General features: G+C 42.9%; 1 protein-coding gene across 1 annotated transcript; it reads right to left on the reverse strand.

Annotated features, from left to right (window-relative positions):
• Positions 1 to 247: 247 nt before the first annotated feature.
• On the reverse strand, positions 248 to 15,413 carry LOC110980157 (pancreatic triacylglycerol lipase-like). Its single transcript, XM_022236536.2, has 11 exons — positions 15,257 to 15,413; positions 14,262 to 14,519; positions 12,706 to 12,881; positions 10,298 to 10,406; positions 8,783 to 8,899; positions 8,270 to 8,386; positions 7,282 to 7,380; positions 6,828 to 6,983; positions 4,053 to 4,173; positions 1,605 to 1,802; positions 248 to 998 (listed from the first exon to the last, which is right to left on the reverse strand). Exons 1-11 carry the CDS (start codon positions 15,309 to 15,311, stop codon positions 920 to 922), a joined length of 1,485 nt encoding a protein of 494 aa, XP_022092228.1. The 5' UTR covers positions 15,312 to 15,413; the 3' UTR covers positions 248 to 919.
• Between the last annotated feature and the right edge of the window lie 1,927 nt (positions 15,414 to 17,340).

The following is a 17,340-nucleotide window of genomic DNA, read 5'->3' on the forward strand; positions in this document are numbered from 1 at the left end:
GTATAATATGGAAGACAACAGGGTTGACGGGGATCCCTCGAAAACAATCGAGAGATGTAATGCGTTTGGAAGGAATTATGTAGATCCTGGGCTTTTTTCCTGTGGATGAGGGATAATTGGACCCGTTAAAAGGTTTAAAAACCTGCCTATGGTTTCCAGATCACTGGCGGTTTCTGGATGACTAGGGAAGATACGTTGCACATCTATGACAACACCAACGGTACAGCAACAAACACAGAAACAGAAGTGCTATTATACTTGGTTTTATTCGTCAAACCCATGGGATCCGGGAAATCTCATTCACTAGGTTCGACTATGAAATCAAACACATCATCCATACAGGTTGAATTTGTAATGAATATGCAAACCTTTGCCACAGTATTTGCTAGATGTAGTCTTTTCCGTGTCCCCAGTGAACGCTTAACGGGGATTATGAAGGTGGAAGATTTTTGTGAAGATGGAAGAAAGATAGAGTGGACCTTTAATAATAATGTGCAACAACTGGTTAGTTATACTAAGTTTTATTAGCCTTGCTTCTCAATTTCTGCGTTTTGTACTGAGGCCTCACCCCTTGATGTAAAATATTCACGAATAAGGGTGAAAAGGCTCACATTTGCCCTTTTGAAATGATAATAAGATCATTACCTTTCGGATAAGCATTAAAGACGTATGAATTTCTGCTACAGTTTGAAGAATGTTCAGATGTCAGTTCCTGAAATAGTTTTGAAAGAAAAACTGTAAACGTTTATCAATTATATACTTGTCCTGACCATGTTAGCATTACAGGGACAGAAAATCAAGGTGTCTCTTCCTAATTTGAAAAAGTAGCTTCAAGTGCAGTTGTATTTCAGGGGAACCAGATCAGTAGTGGAAATAAAAGTGATTCAAAAACGCCCCCTTGTGTCCACAGTAAGCCACTTTAGCAGTAGGAGGCCTTGAAGTAGGCCACCGTCTTGGAGTTGATGCCTGTCTTAGGTTTCTTGTTGCACATCGTGTAACTGGGGAAAAACGAAAATGCAACACGTCTTGGGTATGACTTCTTCGTTGAACGCAAATTAAGGTGCGTATGGATGTGTAAAACGAGACTCGCGATCGGCTCAGACTGGGTTGCCAACCCGAAGGTGGCATCTAATGGACGGCTTCATGTATTACGTAGCCTGGTTGTAAAATTTCTCCGAAACAGCATAATGCCACGGAAACCGAATGGCACTCAGCTTGGGTTTTTTTAATTTCAGAATACCTCTCTATATCCTAATTACATGTATCTGCCTTTCTCACAGTTTTCCTCCGGTTATCAGCCTAGCCAGATCAACCAAGTTTAAGGGTCGATTTTACCATGATATTTAGTTGCAAATATGTGCCTGGCTCATGTGTTTAAGACCGGCTCAGGAGATTGAACGAGACTAATGCCCAAGCCACAGGTAAGGGCATTATCAGCGTTCACTCCCTTGAGCCAGTCCTAAATGTGAAAAAAAAAATTGGTGCAGCTTCGTGTTTAGAATTTAATTACACATTCACGTCAAGAAAGAATTAATCAAGGCTATTCCGGTAACCATTCAAGTTCATACAAACAAAACTGTTTGGTGTGAAGGTCTGTGACTCACCTTTTCTGTAAACGGAGCCCCTTGATGGTGATTTTTGAAATGAACACCTCGATGTCGTCAAAGATTGGCCAGTCGCCTGGGTTGAGCAACTCAAAATCGTGTTTCCAGTAGAACTGGAGTTCGCGCAGATCGCCCGGATCCTTGTCGGTAGTGAAGACAAAACCCATATCTGTGCCCGGTTTGAAGTTCAGGCTGTCCCTGCATGTTTGATCACAATTTTTGATCAGTGAGAGTCTGGGAAAGCTAGGCACACCACTGAATTGACGACAGTGTTGGGCCAGACGGCCTTTGGTGCCACAAAATGAGCACTATACTGAGAAATCATTACATTCTTGCCAGTGTGTTCAAATACTTTGTTTGGGCGCGTTGAGTATAGACGACCGGAGTGGAACGATTTTGGTAGAAATGTCATCGTCACGAAGGTTTTTCCGTTGGCTGCAACTCTTGTTTTGTTCACCGTCGGGACTGGGTACCACACAGCAGCCTGAGTCCTATTCACGAAATCCTGAATCAGACCACAGGGCCGTTGTGTAATGCCCAAACAATGGAGTTTTGTTACCAATAGAGGCTTTGTGTTCCACAGAGAAACCTCCTTTGTTCATAACCTGTGGAACATCAACATTATAGCTTGCAAGATGGCAGCCAAGCTAACCCTCTTTAAGTCGTGTCGTACTTGTCAAATGCTCGAGACCAATCCAACAAAAGAATACAGCAAACATCAGGGGGTTTCTTTGATCGAGGATGCTAGCCCATTCATGATAAAATTTGGACAGAGGGGTATTAGAGGGCACCTGGGCAGGATCCACATTGGTGTAAAAGACAACATTGGGTTTGGGATACACCAACAATATTTTCTCAACCACTTTGCATACAATTGAGCTATGAGATATTGGCCTGTTGAAATCCAACGACTTACGATCTCTTTACCCTCGCAAACAGGACCAATAGTGGCATTTTCGAAGCCGAAGGGACCCTTTGCACTTCAAGAGTCTGCAAGAGAGTGACTCGTGACAGGGGCAACTGGTCTCAACATTTTTGCCGAAACGCTATTAGATGCAGGTGCACTGTTAGATCTCGGTGTCCTAATGGTTTTGCAAACAGGAGCAGGAGTGACGGGGGCTTAAGTAGTTCTTGAAACAAGAATTAAACTCATAGGATTGCCCTGGAGGTGCAACTTTCATCGGTGTCGGTAACGAATGGTAGATGTGGGATCTTTTACTAAGACCTGAATCTTTTTGCATTAGAATTTGACTTGGGGAAGCTATAGCGGTTTTTCAGTCAAGTGAATTTTGACGGTCAGCGTTCAATATACACGCGTTGCAGACTTAGAACGCTTCCTGAACTGCCTTGGCTTGTCAAGTGACGTCACGCGAAACAACTTTACCCGGTTCGTAAGTGTGACGTTACTTCAGTTTAAACCACTCCCACTGCACATGCACTGCACATAGAGTTGCATGCCATAGAGGGATTTCACATTAGCGCCGTCTGCGCACATCTGCATCGAAACCGAGGCTCTCTGTGTTGAACTTCGCCGCGCGCGCCTGCGGAGTCCACACAGTACATGGAGTATCCGGTTCGTAAGTGTGACGCCACTTCAGTTTAAACCACGTCGACTGCACAAGATACACGACCATCGCAGGTACGTTAGTTCGCGGTCAATTTTTTCTTTTGATTTTACGCGTCGAGTCATCCTGAAAGACTCTTCCACACAAATTTGCTGCTTGAAAAGTCTGAATTTAACTTACCTTTATGTACTTTGTGTCCTAACTCAGTATGATCGTATTAAGAATTGAAGCTGATACATACAGCCTCGTTTTAAAACACGGAAGTGCGCAGATCGACGCTAAAAGTGTCGTATTGGGATCCCTCTATTGATCGTCGTTTACATGGAACCGTGGAACCGGAGGTTAACGCGCAACTTCAGCTATTGTCCAATGAACGCCTGCAAATCGTGGAGCGTCCGCCTTTGTGACGAAGTCACTTACGAACCGGATATGCTTCAACATCATTGATGACGCTGACATTAACAAACCTATGCATACGCGCGCGCTGCACTTGAAATAGATAACGATCAATTACGACACACGTTATTTTTGACCAGTGAGATTACCTTAACTTACAGTGCAGATGTTTGTGGTTCCCTGTTAGGAGCAGGGAACCACACTATTCTCACGCGCACGTGCAGTGTAAAGCGACGATCAAGGGTCATGAGAATATCGAAAGTTCGGCTAGAGATGTTCAAACCTAACATCGACGCCGATCTGGCAAATTACGTCGAGGCCGTGATAGTCGAGCAGTGGTTCCTTATCGAACTGGCAAGTGTGTTCTATTGGCAGATGTGGGCAATCCTTGGTGACTTATTTCAGGGTGTCGACGTGGAGAATATTGTGAAGAAACCTCGCCACAAGCAATCCTACGTATGATTGACGCATCCCGATTCGTACTTACTCATTCAGCTCGGTTCTCTTCGTTGTACCTTTCCCGCCGATGAGAGTCACGTAGGCCCAGCCTTTGAATGTCTCGGAATACCATGGTTTATCAAAGTGCAGGCCAACTTGGAAGGGGTTCTCTGCAGAGAGAGGGGAAAGTAATTGGTGAAGTTGACCTCGGTCGTCCACATCGCATTTACAGAGTGCTTGGACCAACTGATCTGACTATCCAGTACTGTTTATGAACGAGGCTTTTCAAGCAACATGCCACGGTAAGAAGCGTGCTGGTGATACATTACCAGAGACTCTTAGTCATGCAACAACTTAACAGCATCTGGTACAGTCTTGAGCACAAAAGAGGGAAAGTAAGGTTAGCGTGTAGGAGTTTATGGGTTTGCGTTTAGTATTGGGGAAGCAAAGGGAATTTTTTCTGCAATTCATGTCCTTTTTACAATATATATTGTGTGTTCTGAAAAGTTATTTCATTTTCTGCCCAGATTAGCCTTCAAGTTTGTTTCATGTAAGGGAAAAACACTCATTCCAACACGGGTATTCGACGTTAAACCTCGCTTGTTAGCATCGCCATCATCAAGTAATCCGATGATTTGCTACCTCCACCTTTCAGTGTTGGCATTTTGATGTAAAAGCCTCATATAATAACGGTGGGTGGTCGGATCGGGTGGCTCATTTGATGCAAACTATGGGACAGAGAGACACCCCTCCTTTGTGTTGGTCATTGTTATACTGGTATCTCAGGAATTCTTCTTTTAGACATCTCGGGGGGATGTGTAAAGTGACAATAGGCTGGAGTGTGTATAGGGATTGGACGTGTTGGGGGTACTCCTCTGTCTCATTTTGTGCCTGGTATACGGTGGCTGTGATGAGCAAGCCCCTCTCAGAATTCTGTGAAGGAAGCACGTCACAGCTGTACAGGTGGTCAAATCACTGTGTAGGTGTGTCTCCGTCGCCTTTAAAGGACGCTTCGATTTCATCTAACTGTTAGGGGCGTAATTTTGTTGAGCATTCATTGGATCAGAATATGTGAGAACAATAACACCGGTCAACACTTCTGTTTGGGCGTCACACCTGATGCTACAGGCACATGCATTGAGACAGGAAGCCAGCAAAGAAGTTGACATGCTATCATCGGAATAAGCACTTACAAAGCCCCGCTATCAGAAAGAGAACAATTTCACAAATCGATATAGCTGTGTACGTTCAAAAGCTTTCCCCCCCCCAAAAAAAAAAATTCAAAATTAATTAAAACAAAATATATCTATTCAACTTCACCCCCATGGGATTTCTCGAAATATTAGCCACAATCTACTGGTACTGAAAAGCATGAAAAGAAGACAAACAAACGAGTTCAGGCAATCACGGTTGCTCGATAGCAGACTTTCAAGCTTAATTCGACATCAGTTGTATTTCTTTCATTTGACTTGTTTTTTCATTTATTTGACACACTTGCAAACTTTTCATCTTGCAAACTGCTGACTCGAATTTTCTCTTTTAGATGTTTCTTTTAAAACACTTTCAGTTCAGGCCCTTTGCTTGCAAATTTCAAAGAATCCCAGAATGTCTGAACTTACTGATTTTAAAAAGCGATTTTCAGTATGGTGTTAGTTTTTATTGCGAGTCTTTAAACATTTGAATTTCTTTGAAAAGACTTTTGATTTTCTGAGAAAACTTGAAACATTATGGTGGTGCCGTTTTAATTTATAATAAAAATTGAGAAAGATTAATTTTAACAAAGTTAATGAGACTATCGCTGGCTAAATGTCACTTTTTAAAGCTAAGATGGGTGCTGGTTACCGTGCTGTGAAGGGGTTCCATTTACAGTTTTCCTACATGCATTCCCGTTCAAAATAGTCCTCCAGTCTGTCTGTCCGAACGCGTCTCTGCCATGGGAACGCGCAACAGCGCTCTCTCGTGATTCATTATAATTGCCCAATCATTCTATGTCGAATGACGTTGTTCTTGAACTCCCCGAAATTCTTTCTTAATGACTCCTAATCACCCTGTACCGTAATACGGGCGATTCACAATAGTGCGCCACCAAGAGTTTGCAACGCGTTGGCCAATCATAACGCGCAAAATTTGTCGACATTTTCCAAACGCGCATTGGGTCGACAAATTTCGCGCATTGTGATTGGCCAACGTGCTGCAAACTCTTGATGGCGCACTATTGTGAAACGGCCGTATTATCCAGTTACCGAGTTATTCATAAATATCCCCTGTGCGTGGATGACATAAAACCACAGGGTAAATAAATAATTACGCCTATGCCCATCACCAGTTTGGCCTCTGACTTGTTTGCACATTGGCTTCCACTTTTTCACAAACTTGATTATGTTGACTGGTCAAAAACAAAACTTAGTGTATATGCTGCATTTTTAAAAAGGAGTTTACGTCATACTCTATTTTTGTGACTGACATAAAGTTACATGGGCCGTTTTCCAATTCTCGACTTGGGCTCCGTCTGAGGCTTCAACTGTTTTTCTACTTCCCGACTTTGAGGTTGTAAGCGCAAGAGTAAGTTTGATAGTGCCAAAAAAACACCAAGTAAGATGCAAAAAAGCCAAACATTACATTTCTAAATTTAAGTTAAACGCTTCAGGAACATACGAGGACTGGTTTCCTACACGAAGCCCGAGACGGAGACGAAGTTGACTATCAAAGAACGGCCTTGCCTACCGTTCTTGCATCAGGAAACCAGCCTAGCACAGACCCATAGTGTAAAACTGAATACGTTTCTGACATTATTTTGGGTTTCGGGCTTGTTTGTCCTACTCACCCAAGCAGAATGGAAACTTATCCGTTGTTGTCGCAAAGTACTTCTGGTTCGTGACGCCAGAGGGTGGTTTCTGCTTGATGGAATGGAATCCCATCACCGCTGCGTCGCCACTGTTGAAGCATTCACCGTTGAGGAAATTGTCGTACGTGTCCGCATCTTTGGCGACAACACGAAAAACAAAAGAAAGCAAGTCTCTCTTTTTGATGTAGTTTTCAATACTTTTCCTGAATTTACTAATATTTCTTTCAAAAAATAAGGTTGACATAGAGTTATAAATTTGACATATGGATATTTGTTTCCAATGTCACACAATAGTATCACTCTAGGGAGTGAAGATATCAATGTTAATTTTTCGTTACTCAATTTGAACAATTTTTAGGGCTTAATTGGGGAGGATGACAATTGGGTTGCCGCCCCTGATTTCTGTCCCCAATTCCATGTTGATTTTACTCACCATTGGGACATCTGAAAGCATAAATTGGACACTTGCTAATGGATTCAGTGAAGAACTCGTGAGCCCTCATGTGATTACATGCCACGAACTTCACACCTCCTGTTCAGGTGTGGAGAAGAGTAAGGTTAGTGAACGAACAAACGGCTTTATTCGCAAGTCAGCCATCTTGAACTGAAACCGAGATAACCCTGTAATATCTTCCAAACAGCTTAATAGTTATGGGGTAAATGCAGTGGGTGGACATAATAGATAAAATTCCTGTGCCTTTATTTTTCAGGTGATAAAAACATCAAAGTGATGCTCTACCTGAGATTATGATAGAACAGTCAGGCTTCGTTACTTTACAGAGAGTTCAGTCAATAAGATAGGCTCGGAAAGTTCGAATCTATATGGCCACCGTGTGAATAAAGCTCATCAGTCCGCTAAGAACGAAACAGCGTTCAGTGTAGCGAGTCTTCAGGGTAGCATGATTGAACGCAATGAAGACACGTAAAGTTAAATCGTTGACAAAGACATTCTGAGGTTAAAAACAATTCTAAGCCTGCTTTCATGGATATCCTGGTTCATCACTTAATTTCCAGGTGGTAAAATACCATACCGCAATGTGTGGTCTTATTGTTTTGCTCTTGAAATTCCAAATAATGAAATTCACAATGTTCTATTGAAAATTTCATCCCATCGACGGAAACTAAAGGGACCAGACAAATTCAACTTACTGGCTCGATCACTCGAATAAATCGCACTTTTACTCTATTTTTCCGCTGATAGTGGTTCTTTTTTTCAAAAATGACCCGATCTCAGTTTAGAGCAATCTTTTTCACTCTAAATCGTAAAGTATTGTTTCACTCTCAGGAAACGGGAGAGTGGAGATGACTTTTCGAAGGGCACTGAAATGTTTCGAAAGGATGGTCTTGTGGCCGCACAAAGAGATCGATGTGCATTCTGGCGCCTGGCCCCTTGGTAAAAGCGTCTTTTTTATAGCTCTCACCCCCTATGAGGCCCTCATCTAAAAAGTCCTCGAAGAGTGACTGATCACAGCCGGGTTGACTGCTGCCGCCGTTCGGGTAGAAGTCCATGTGCCCCACAGGAGCGACGATACCGAAGCCTACGGGTGAAGACAAGGGGCACATGCAAAATGTTTCAGACTGATGGGAGACAAGTCATGAAGCAGTGCTCCAACCCATGTAATTTATCTAACTCAATCACAAGTGCAGACAAATGGAAACAATTACAAAAGGGGCTTGAACTTTCACCACAGGCTTCACGAGTTATACATGTTTTAATGATCCTTGAAGTACATGGAACTCTTCACATGTACATGTAAAGGGCGCATTCATGGGCATTTGATTTTGGAAAAAAACCTTTACGCATTTGGCCAACTACAAATTTAACTACGAAAGCTGAGGTGCAGTACATAAATATCATTATTTGTACAGTGGCCTCCGTACTTGCACCACTAGTTCTAGAACTCAAAATGACGACCAATAAAATAGTTCCGTACCTAGCGCGAGGAGGCTTTTTGCGTCTGTGTGGATAGTGTCCACGAAGAGAGCATCGGTGGGATCCAATCGGACCTGTGGCTGGGTGTTCTCGAAGCCTGGTCCGGCCGGATCCAATCCTATGAAAAAAAGAAGTCAATCAACCTGTTGGTACACTAGTCCGTGCATCATCATGGCACTTTAATTGCTGGTGGAGGAACTTACCAGGCTAAAGCCCTATCAATTATAAACTTTTCATCCTATGGGACTCTGAGGATAGAACAATGAAAAAAGTGTTCGGTTACTTTGGAACTCCAAATGCCGGCGTAGCGCCTGGGCGTAATTCGAACCCGGGCAGCAGAGGAAGAAGGCGGAGGTACCGCCACGCCAACTTGACTCTCCAGAACAACAGAGTGATTTCAGAGCAGATCTCACTTTCAGGGTTTTGGAAACTATAAGTCAAAGCTTTATGGACCAACCTAACGGTGCGACATAATATAATATAATTTTTAAGGTTTGGGGAAGCTTTGTGTGGAAGCCTCTTGTTATTAATTTTTCTTAGGCAAAGGCGAAGGACGGAAGTAACGCTCTATGAATCCATGAGGTTGGAGGCTTTCTTGGTAGAAAAAGCCAAAACTTGTACATGTATTTTAAATATAATACTCTTGAAGAAATCTCGTCGTGATCTTGATCTTATGAGGGCTTACAGAATAACGAACATGGACCCATCTGACGAGCCAAGCTGCAATGAGTGCGTGGTCTCGTCTTTCTATCTTGTTCGTCGCATTTGTCACTGAAGCATAGTCTTGATTCCAAGACATTCCTGTAGTTTATTTCACAACACGAACCATCACCAGGCGAATCTCTATCGCAGGATGGTACGCGTCAAAAGAGGGCGCTGTAATAGTAAATCGCATGAATTATTATGCACCACACGCAATGCACACGTATCGAATCGCAGCAACGCGAAAATCGTCTTGCAGCTGTTAATACTCAAGCAAAAGAAACACATACGGTGTTATCAAGTTTAAATACCACACAGCCAATTATACCCAAAGGCATAGTTTATACCTTATCCGTGGGGAGCCATTTTCGTTCCTATTGGATATGTTTTCTAAGATTGAACTCTTGATGAAGATGGCATCCGTCAGATAGGTTATATGATTGTTATGCGTTCCCAGCCTCCCTTTCAATATTTTTGTAAATGTGGCTTGTAAACTAAGACATGTTTAGTCACAAATTTGAAATTGTTCATCGGAATTGACCTGGTACTAATTTGTCATAAACTTTCACTTTATTGTTTTTCAAATATGAAAATGAAGACAACATTGCTCTCAATTTCAACAAGGTCGACCAATGAATGAAGTCTATACCACAACACCCACGCAGACTGAATGAAATCATGACCATTAAAAGTAATGGAGTAAATTCACGTTTTGAGGGAAAATCTGACAGCAACCAAGGGCGATATTTGTATAACCTTTGGCCACCCATAAACGAATAGCCCAATATGTGAGGCTGGTGTGTGCTTTTCTTACCCGTGATTCGGCCCAGGCCGGACTGTCGTTCGCCGACGTATCCACCGATGTGAGACCCGAGACTATGGCCAATGAAATGGAAAGACCCCGCAGAAACACCGTAGAGTGCCTGCATGTTAACAGAATCGACGGTGATGTTTAGTGAACAGTGGAGGAGCCGGCATCAGAAATCAGTCTCTCGAAAAACCTTTATTTATACCCCGTTAAGTTGATGTGAAATATCTTCGTATTTTGACGGGGAGTCAAGTTGGCACTGTAGTTCTTATCTCGCCTTCCACCTCTGCGGTCCACATTCGATTCCCGTCGCGGTCCACATGAGGATTGGATATTCAGTCCCCACCTGATTCCCTCTGTTTTACCAAGAGTATTCCTCCCAACTTTATTTACACAGCAAGCGGCAAAGTTATTCCACGAGATAAACAAAAAAATCGAAATACTGACCAGAATACAAAGTCAGCCGTCTTAATATTTATCTTATTGCTGAGTTTTCGGTAACGGGGTATCTTCGTCAGGACAAGCAGATTCAGGTCTGGGTGGTCCAATATGGGACTGTTTATAGGCAAGAAAGCATGCATGGGTTGTGCTAAGACGCAAGTGTTTTTGGCAGAAAAAAAATCGACATCAGACTGAATTTGGGCAATTTCATCTTGTGTTTTACTGAGCTAGATCTATCGACTGTTAATTTATCCTAGATATCTCCTGGCTTAATCCGTACAGTTGGTTGGTTTTCTGTGAGAGGATTATTCCAATTTGGCTGGTTTCTGGCATGGCGTCATTGTGGGAGAACAAGATGGTAGTCAGCACCAGTCGGGTGCCTTGGATTTGCAACAATCTGTTGGTGCTGATGGGGTTTGAACCCAGACGTGAAGTAAATTGAAGACACCGAAGAAGGGATCTAAACCTACCGACAAGGGTAATTTTGAGGATTTTTTTTTTTTGCTGATGATACTAAAATCTTCAAAGGCAAAATCTTCTCAGAGGAAGACTAAGACACCCTTCAATGTTATATCAACCGATTGATGGGATGGTCCGATAAATCACTTCTGAAATTTCATCCAGATAAGAAGTGAAATTTCATCCAAATAAGATGCAACACATTGAGAATTGGGAAGACAGCAGCTACATCTTAAAAGTTTTTCATGGTTGAGGACCATCAGCTAAGTCCAGTATAAGAAGAACGGGATTTGGGTGTCGGGCTAGACTTTTATCAGTCACGTGGCAACTAAGATACACGAGGCTACTTCTTTAATGCGTTTGATTAGACGCACATAATTATGAGCACCTAGATAAGGAACGTTCCTTCTTCTGTAAAACCTTGGTAAGGCCTCGCCTTGAACATGCTAATCAGATTTTGCACCGCATAAATATATTCTGGAAATTGATAATGTTCAAAGACGGGCAAATAGACTCGTTGCTGGCTTCAGGGACATGTTCTACGTGGAAAGATTACAACAATTAAAACTACCAACCCAGCATATAGACGAATACGAGGAGATATGATGGAGATGAACAGAATACTCGAGGGGATATATGACCAAGAGGTGTACCAATTCCATCCACCTGCACGACACTGGGGGTCATCATTTTAAGTTATGTAATACCATCACTCGGTTGGATGTGAGGAAATTTTCTTTCGTGCATCGATCAGTTAACAACTGGAGTAGTTTACCCCTTTTTGTGATATCTGCCCCAAGTGTAAAATCCTCCGAGGCAAGATTAGACATGATATGGCTTCTCAATCATGCAAGTATGATATTCATGCTGCCACTCCCTGTTGCATGCACACATTAAAGTTGAATAAGCGGATCGATGAAGATCTGATGAAAGAGGCCTACAAAGGCCTACAATCAGAATAGCACCTGTACCTGTTAGTACCTGTAAGAAACCAAGGGAGAGGGTACAATTTTCCTAGCAACGGTGCTCCTTTGGTCGTTGTCGCAAACTGCACATAGCTGGTTCATGAACGACTAAGAAACACAAGTGTTGCAGTCGCATCGCTACCAACAAAATATGAACACTCCCGACCAGCACGGCCCTTTCAGCTGCTCAGGGCGGCTTTGACACCTGAGCGATTTGTAAATACTGAGCACTCTGGTCAACCAGCGGTCTCGTTCAGTATGATATCAAGAAAATTGACCCTTTCAAAATTGTGCATAAGATTCTTCCTGTGGGCTCCTTCCCGTGTGGAAAGTCGTTTCATAGCGATTCCTACATCTGGGAGGTTTCCACCTTCACCAGAGGTTATGTAGACACAACTGTGCCAGTCTCCTGGATAAGCTAAACTGACACGTTCAAGTAGACTAATTGAGAAAAAAAGACAGATTTCATGCTGCACTTGAAATCTCAGTCAGCATTTAAGTGTTACCTGTACTTTAAATTAATATAATAGAATTTAGGACATAACATACCCTGAGTTTGTCGATAAGTCGCGAGGTCTCGGCACCCACGATCCTGGTGTTGGACAGAGCCTGGGTGTAAGGGAACATCGACCCACTGCCCCAGACGACCCGAATTACGTTGTAGTCGGCGTAGTTGAGGAAGGCCTTTGTCATATCAATCATCCAGTAATCCCACTCTATCAAGCCTGCAAGGGGAAGGAGTGTGGATGAAATGCAAAGAAATGCAGCAACATTTCACCATTTTTAACACGGATTTGAAAGCAAAATTATTTGTTGAAGTGAATCATTTAATGGGTCTGTGTAAGTGTTTTTATCTGGAATCCTTGAAATTACACCCTTGTGCAGCTCTCGTTCTAGTCTAACTTCCAACTAAGGCTCTCTTTCGACGAGTGTCTGCGATACCTTTGCATCTTTGCTAATTAATGATGCAAAATGACGTCGTCCTTAAGATGTTGACCAATCACCAAGACCAGCGCACTCAAATCCCGTGAGTGCAAGCCGTACTGTGCAGACTGGTACATTCCCCGCACGCGTAGTTTGGTCGACAAGGGCGGATCAGACACAGCTCTTCGGGAGGCAAAATTTGGGGTTTGGGGGAAGGCAATTTTTTCATGCATCATTTCATGGCCTATCTGAGGTCGGACGACGACATTTTGAAGCTTTTTATACTTTTTGAAAAAAGGAAATATGAAATAGGCCAAAATTTTCGCCCCTCTCAATGTTTAAATAAATTAGGTTCCTTTTGAGGGGCCACACACACACTCAGTCAGCATACATGGGCTAGCTTTTTAGCCTATAAAATACAATTGTATGGGTGTGTGTTTGAGCGCTAACATACCTAGTGTTGACTTGTGACCAAATAATGTCCACACTATGCAAGAAGGGGAGACGTTCTGTTGACTTACGCATGTCCACAGGACGTTTTCCCTTCTCGAAAAAAGAAGTCAAGAGGCGTTTTGGGGTTCGGGTCACCGTTGTAAAAGGAACAGGAATAGTCAAGGAAACCGTTTACAAAAATCCAGCTGAAAATCGAGTTCCTGCAGTTCAAGAAATATGCGTCTTTACACCGAGTTTTCTTAGCTGCACGAAAACAAAGGAATGCATTGTAACCATGTTTGTGTCTCTGTATTTAACGCTCAGAAAATACACAATAGCGCGTTTCCTAAGACCTAAAACACCCTCCCCTGGCTTTCTGTAGAGGTCGCCTGAACCTGGTCAGCAGATCCAGTAATCTAACAAAGTCTGATCAGCTCCTATCGACCGATCAACAGCTTTTAGCAGATATCTGTCAACAATGACGTCACAGCTTCCAATGTCGCTTGGCTTGCGCTCGGGACTGAGCCCCATTCGTCGTGAAACCTGCAGGGCCTACAATGGTGCCCAAGGCCGACGAAACACGGTTGATGGTGCCTATAGAGCGCCTACAGAGCGAGTATCTCAGATGGTAGGTCGCCAGTACAGTGTCCCGTCCTTCCATAGTTCCTACTTCGGTCTACTTGGTTTGACAAAATAATTCGACAAATTAATAAAGAAAAAACCGTTACATTAATGAACCATTTCCTCACCGCTTTCGAGGAAGCCGTGGCAAATCATCTTAGTCTCCTTGCTTGGGTCAAAGTGGGAACTGGTGATGCTGCTGGGCTTGTCAATGTATAGCTCCTGGGCCTGTTCCTTCAGTGGGTTGTGGCGAGTGTGCAGCAGGAACCGCGCATTGACGCGGCTGGGGGACTGCGGCGCCCAGCTCAGCGGGCGCTGCGGCGGATCCAGGAAAGGGTAACCATAGTTGAAGCAGCCGATATTCGGGAAGCACTTTTCCTTCGCTCCTGCATGAGGAAATCGAGTACCATAGTTCGATCATATTAAGAGCAATGTACACCAGTCTGCAAATGTGAACAAAATGGTCGATGTATAACATAATTAATGGACCCGTATGTCCACCTTTAAGAGCATTTTGGTGCCTCCTTGATTTATATGCAAATTTTCATTTTAATGAGCACGGTTATTAAATCATTGCATGAAGCAACCTCAACGTTACAGCCATTTTTGCACTACAGTAGGAAATTGGATAAATCTGTTTATTAGTATCTTCAAATTCAAAACAAACAAACCAAAGCGTTTCCTTGGAGCAGATTAATTTGCTCAACCTATGCAGTTTTTTGTAAAGTTGTTCCATATATTTTACAGTTAATGCTCACAGACATTTCTTTTGCTACTAATTAACAGGTACTAATTAATTAAATAATTGACAAGTCGTTAAAAATTGAAATAAATTATGTGCAGACTTGTTATACTTTCTTTACAAATTGAAAATTTATTTTTTTTAATGCGGAAGCAGAACCGATGCAGGTGGATGACACACTCATGACATGACTCGACTGTAACTATTCTCCTCGTTTTCATTCAAGGGGTCCTTTCACAACGGAATCGATAAACCCCAATTTCCCATCTTCGTATGTTACCGCCAGGCACAAGTGCAAGTATTCAAAGAACAGTTGTAATAAAAATCAAACGAGAAACATTCGGGTATTTTCAATCATGCCATATTGGTACTTCTACTCACGATCTTCAGCAAACGCCAACGGCAGCCAAATTAGCAGAAGGATAAAAGGCTGCATCTTGGAATGTCTTCCTGGGTTGCAAGAGGCCTAAACACTCAGCGAATCCAGTACCCGCTTCACAGTGACTGCCGCAGGTAAAATGAGGGAGGTGAATTGACGAGCACCGCTTTAAATTGAAAATCCAGAGGACGGGTGCTTGAGACAAGGAGCCAAGATTTGCCTAATCTATATTTTTCTATTCTATTCCTGAGTGGCAGCTGTCCATCATTGTGCGTTGTGTCTTCTTTAGAAAATGAAACGCAAAAAAACAGAGTGAAACAAAACGTAAAGGGTTTTGAAGTGTCTAACTTCACAATGATTGTTTTTGACATGAAACCGTGAACTTGACGGAAATGAGTATCAACTGTATTTCTTCATGGGAATCTCAGAAAGTCCAATTTAAATCAGATGGAAGATTGGGTGATATGAAGGGGGCCCCACAATTTTGTCGATAAAGGTAGGCCAAAAGAAAAACAAGGTCTGGACGTTTGTCGAAGTAATGAGATACTAAACGACGTTTGAAGCAAGATATGGGACGGAGAGAACCCCCCCGCGCCTTTTTGTTGGTCATTGTTTGATAGGAATCTCAGGAATTCTTTACAGACTTCTGGGGGATGTGTTAGGTAACAGTAGTTTACAGTATGTATAGGGATTGGGCAGGTAACGGGGGGTACCCCCTCCGTCCCATATCTTGCCTGGTATACTAAACGCGGTTGGAATGGATGGTGACGGGTTATCATCAGATACCAGAGGACGCAAGTGGACCGGTAGTGGACAACGCCTGATAATAAAGGGTGGCGCTATACAGTAAGCTCATTTTGCCAGCAGACACTGAGGGCGGATTCAGAACCGATTTTTCGGTGTGGGAAGGGCGTGGGAGTTGTCCTTTTGGGGAAAGGATATTCTTCATGCTTTCCTTGTTGGTCTTTCTTTGGGATGAGGCTAAATGTTGAGGCTTTTTACATTTGGAAGATAGAAAGTGAAAAAGTCCCCCTCAATTGCGTATTATTCTGCAGACCGTTTGTCAGATGACAGGGCACCAGTTGAATGAACGTCAAATAGGAATTTCTCATACGTGTATAGTAGAGAACCCTGACAAATCAATTTCCAACCGTCAGACATTAGACAGTTGGCTAATTGGCAAGGGGGTCGGCGATGGGGTGCAGTGGCGCATCCTGCGGATTGGGGGGTGGAGGAATGGGATAGGGCAGGTTTCTCCTGGACATATTCTTTTTTTTTTTGTAGGAATTGAAAAAGATGTGTCAAAATGGTACCACAGGTATGTCGCCTTTTGGGAGGGGGTGTTGAAGATTCATTTGTGGATTAAAAAAATATAAAAAAACAGTTGGCCCTAACTGGGGACAGAGACTAGATGGATGGGAACGTAGTTCAAATAATATGACCCGAGATGGTGCTGTTCATATGAGCTTCGAGCGCAATCAAGAGAGGGCGCAATTTTCCTGGCAACGGAGGCTCCTTTGGTAGGAACTGCACTTCGCGAAATCACAAGCCACTATGAAATGCATGCACGTTCTCGCAGCTAATGAACACTCCCGACCAACACGGCTAACATGGCTCTTTTTAACCGATGAGGGGGTGCTTCTGCTCAAGGCCAAGAACATCTCAGATAAAACTTCTTATTTAACTGTTTCAGAACAAGTCGTCTTCCCCCTATTTAGATCTGGTTATAAATGGACAAATTCGCAAAACTTCCCTAATAGCTTTCTACATCCTTGACAGCATTAACATGAGAAACTGTACCGTTTCGCCTTCCTCACCACATTGACGACTCTGAAGGCTGTTAGAGGGTCAAGTCCATCAGATCCATTTTTTCGAAAATTGGTGGAACGATTTTCTGTTTGCTTTGCGTTTATTTTATGAGTATATAAAAAGCTTTCCCCTAATGTAGTTTCACTGACCCCTCATAAAGGCCTTAAAGGTTACATATAAACTGTTTAGTTTCTTACCCCAGAACACCCCCCCCAAAAAGTCTTTACATTAAGTCTACTGACGTGACGTACGTGGCCTATAGTTTTAGTGACTGTTG

Source organism: Acanthaster planci, linkage group LG12 (genome assembly GCF_054643075.1).
Source record: "Acanthaster planci isolate LZ-2023a linkage group LG12, COTS_SCS, whole genome shotgun sequence".
Classification (NCBI taxonomy): Eukaryota; Metazoa; Echinodermata; class Asteroidea; order Valvatida; family Acanthasteridae; genus Acanthaster; species Acanthaster planci.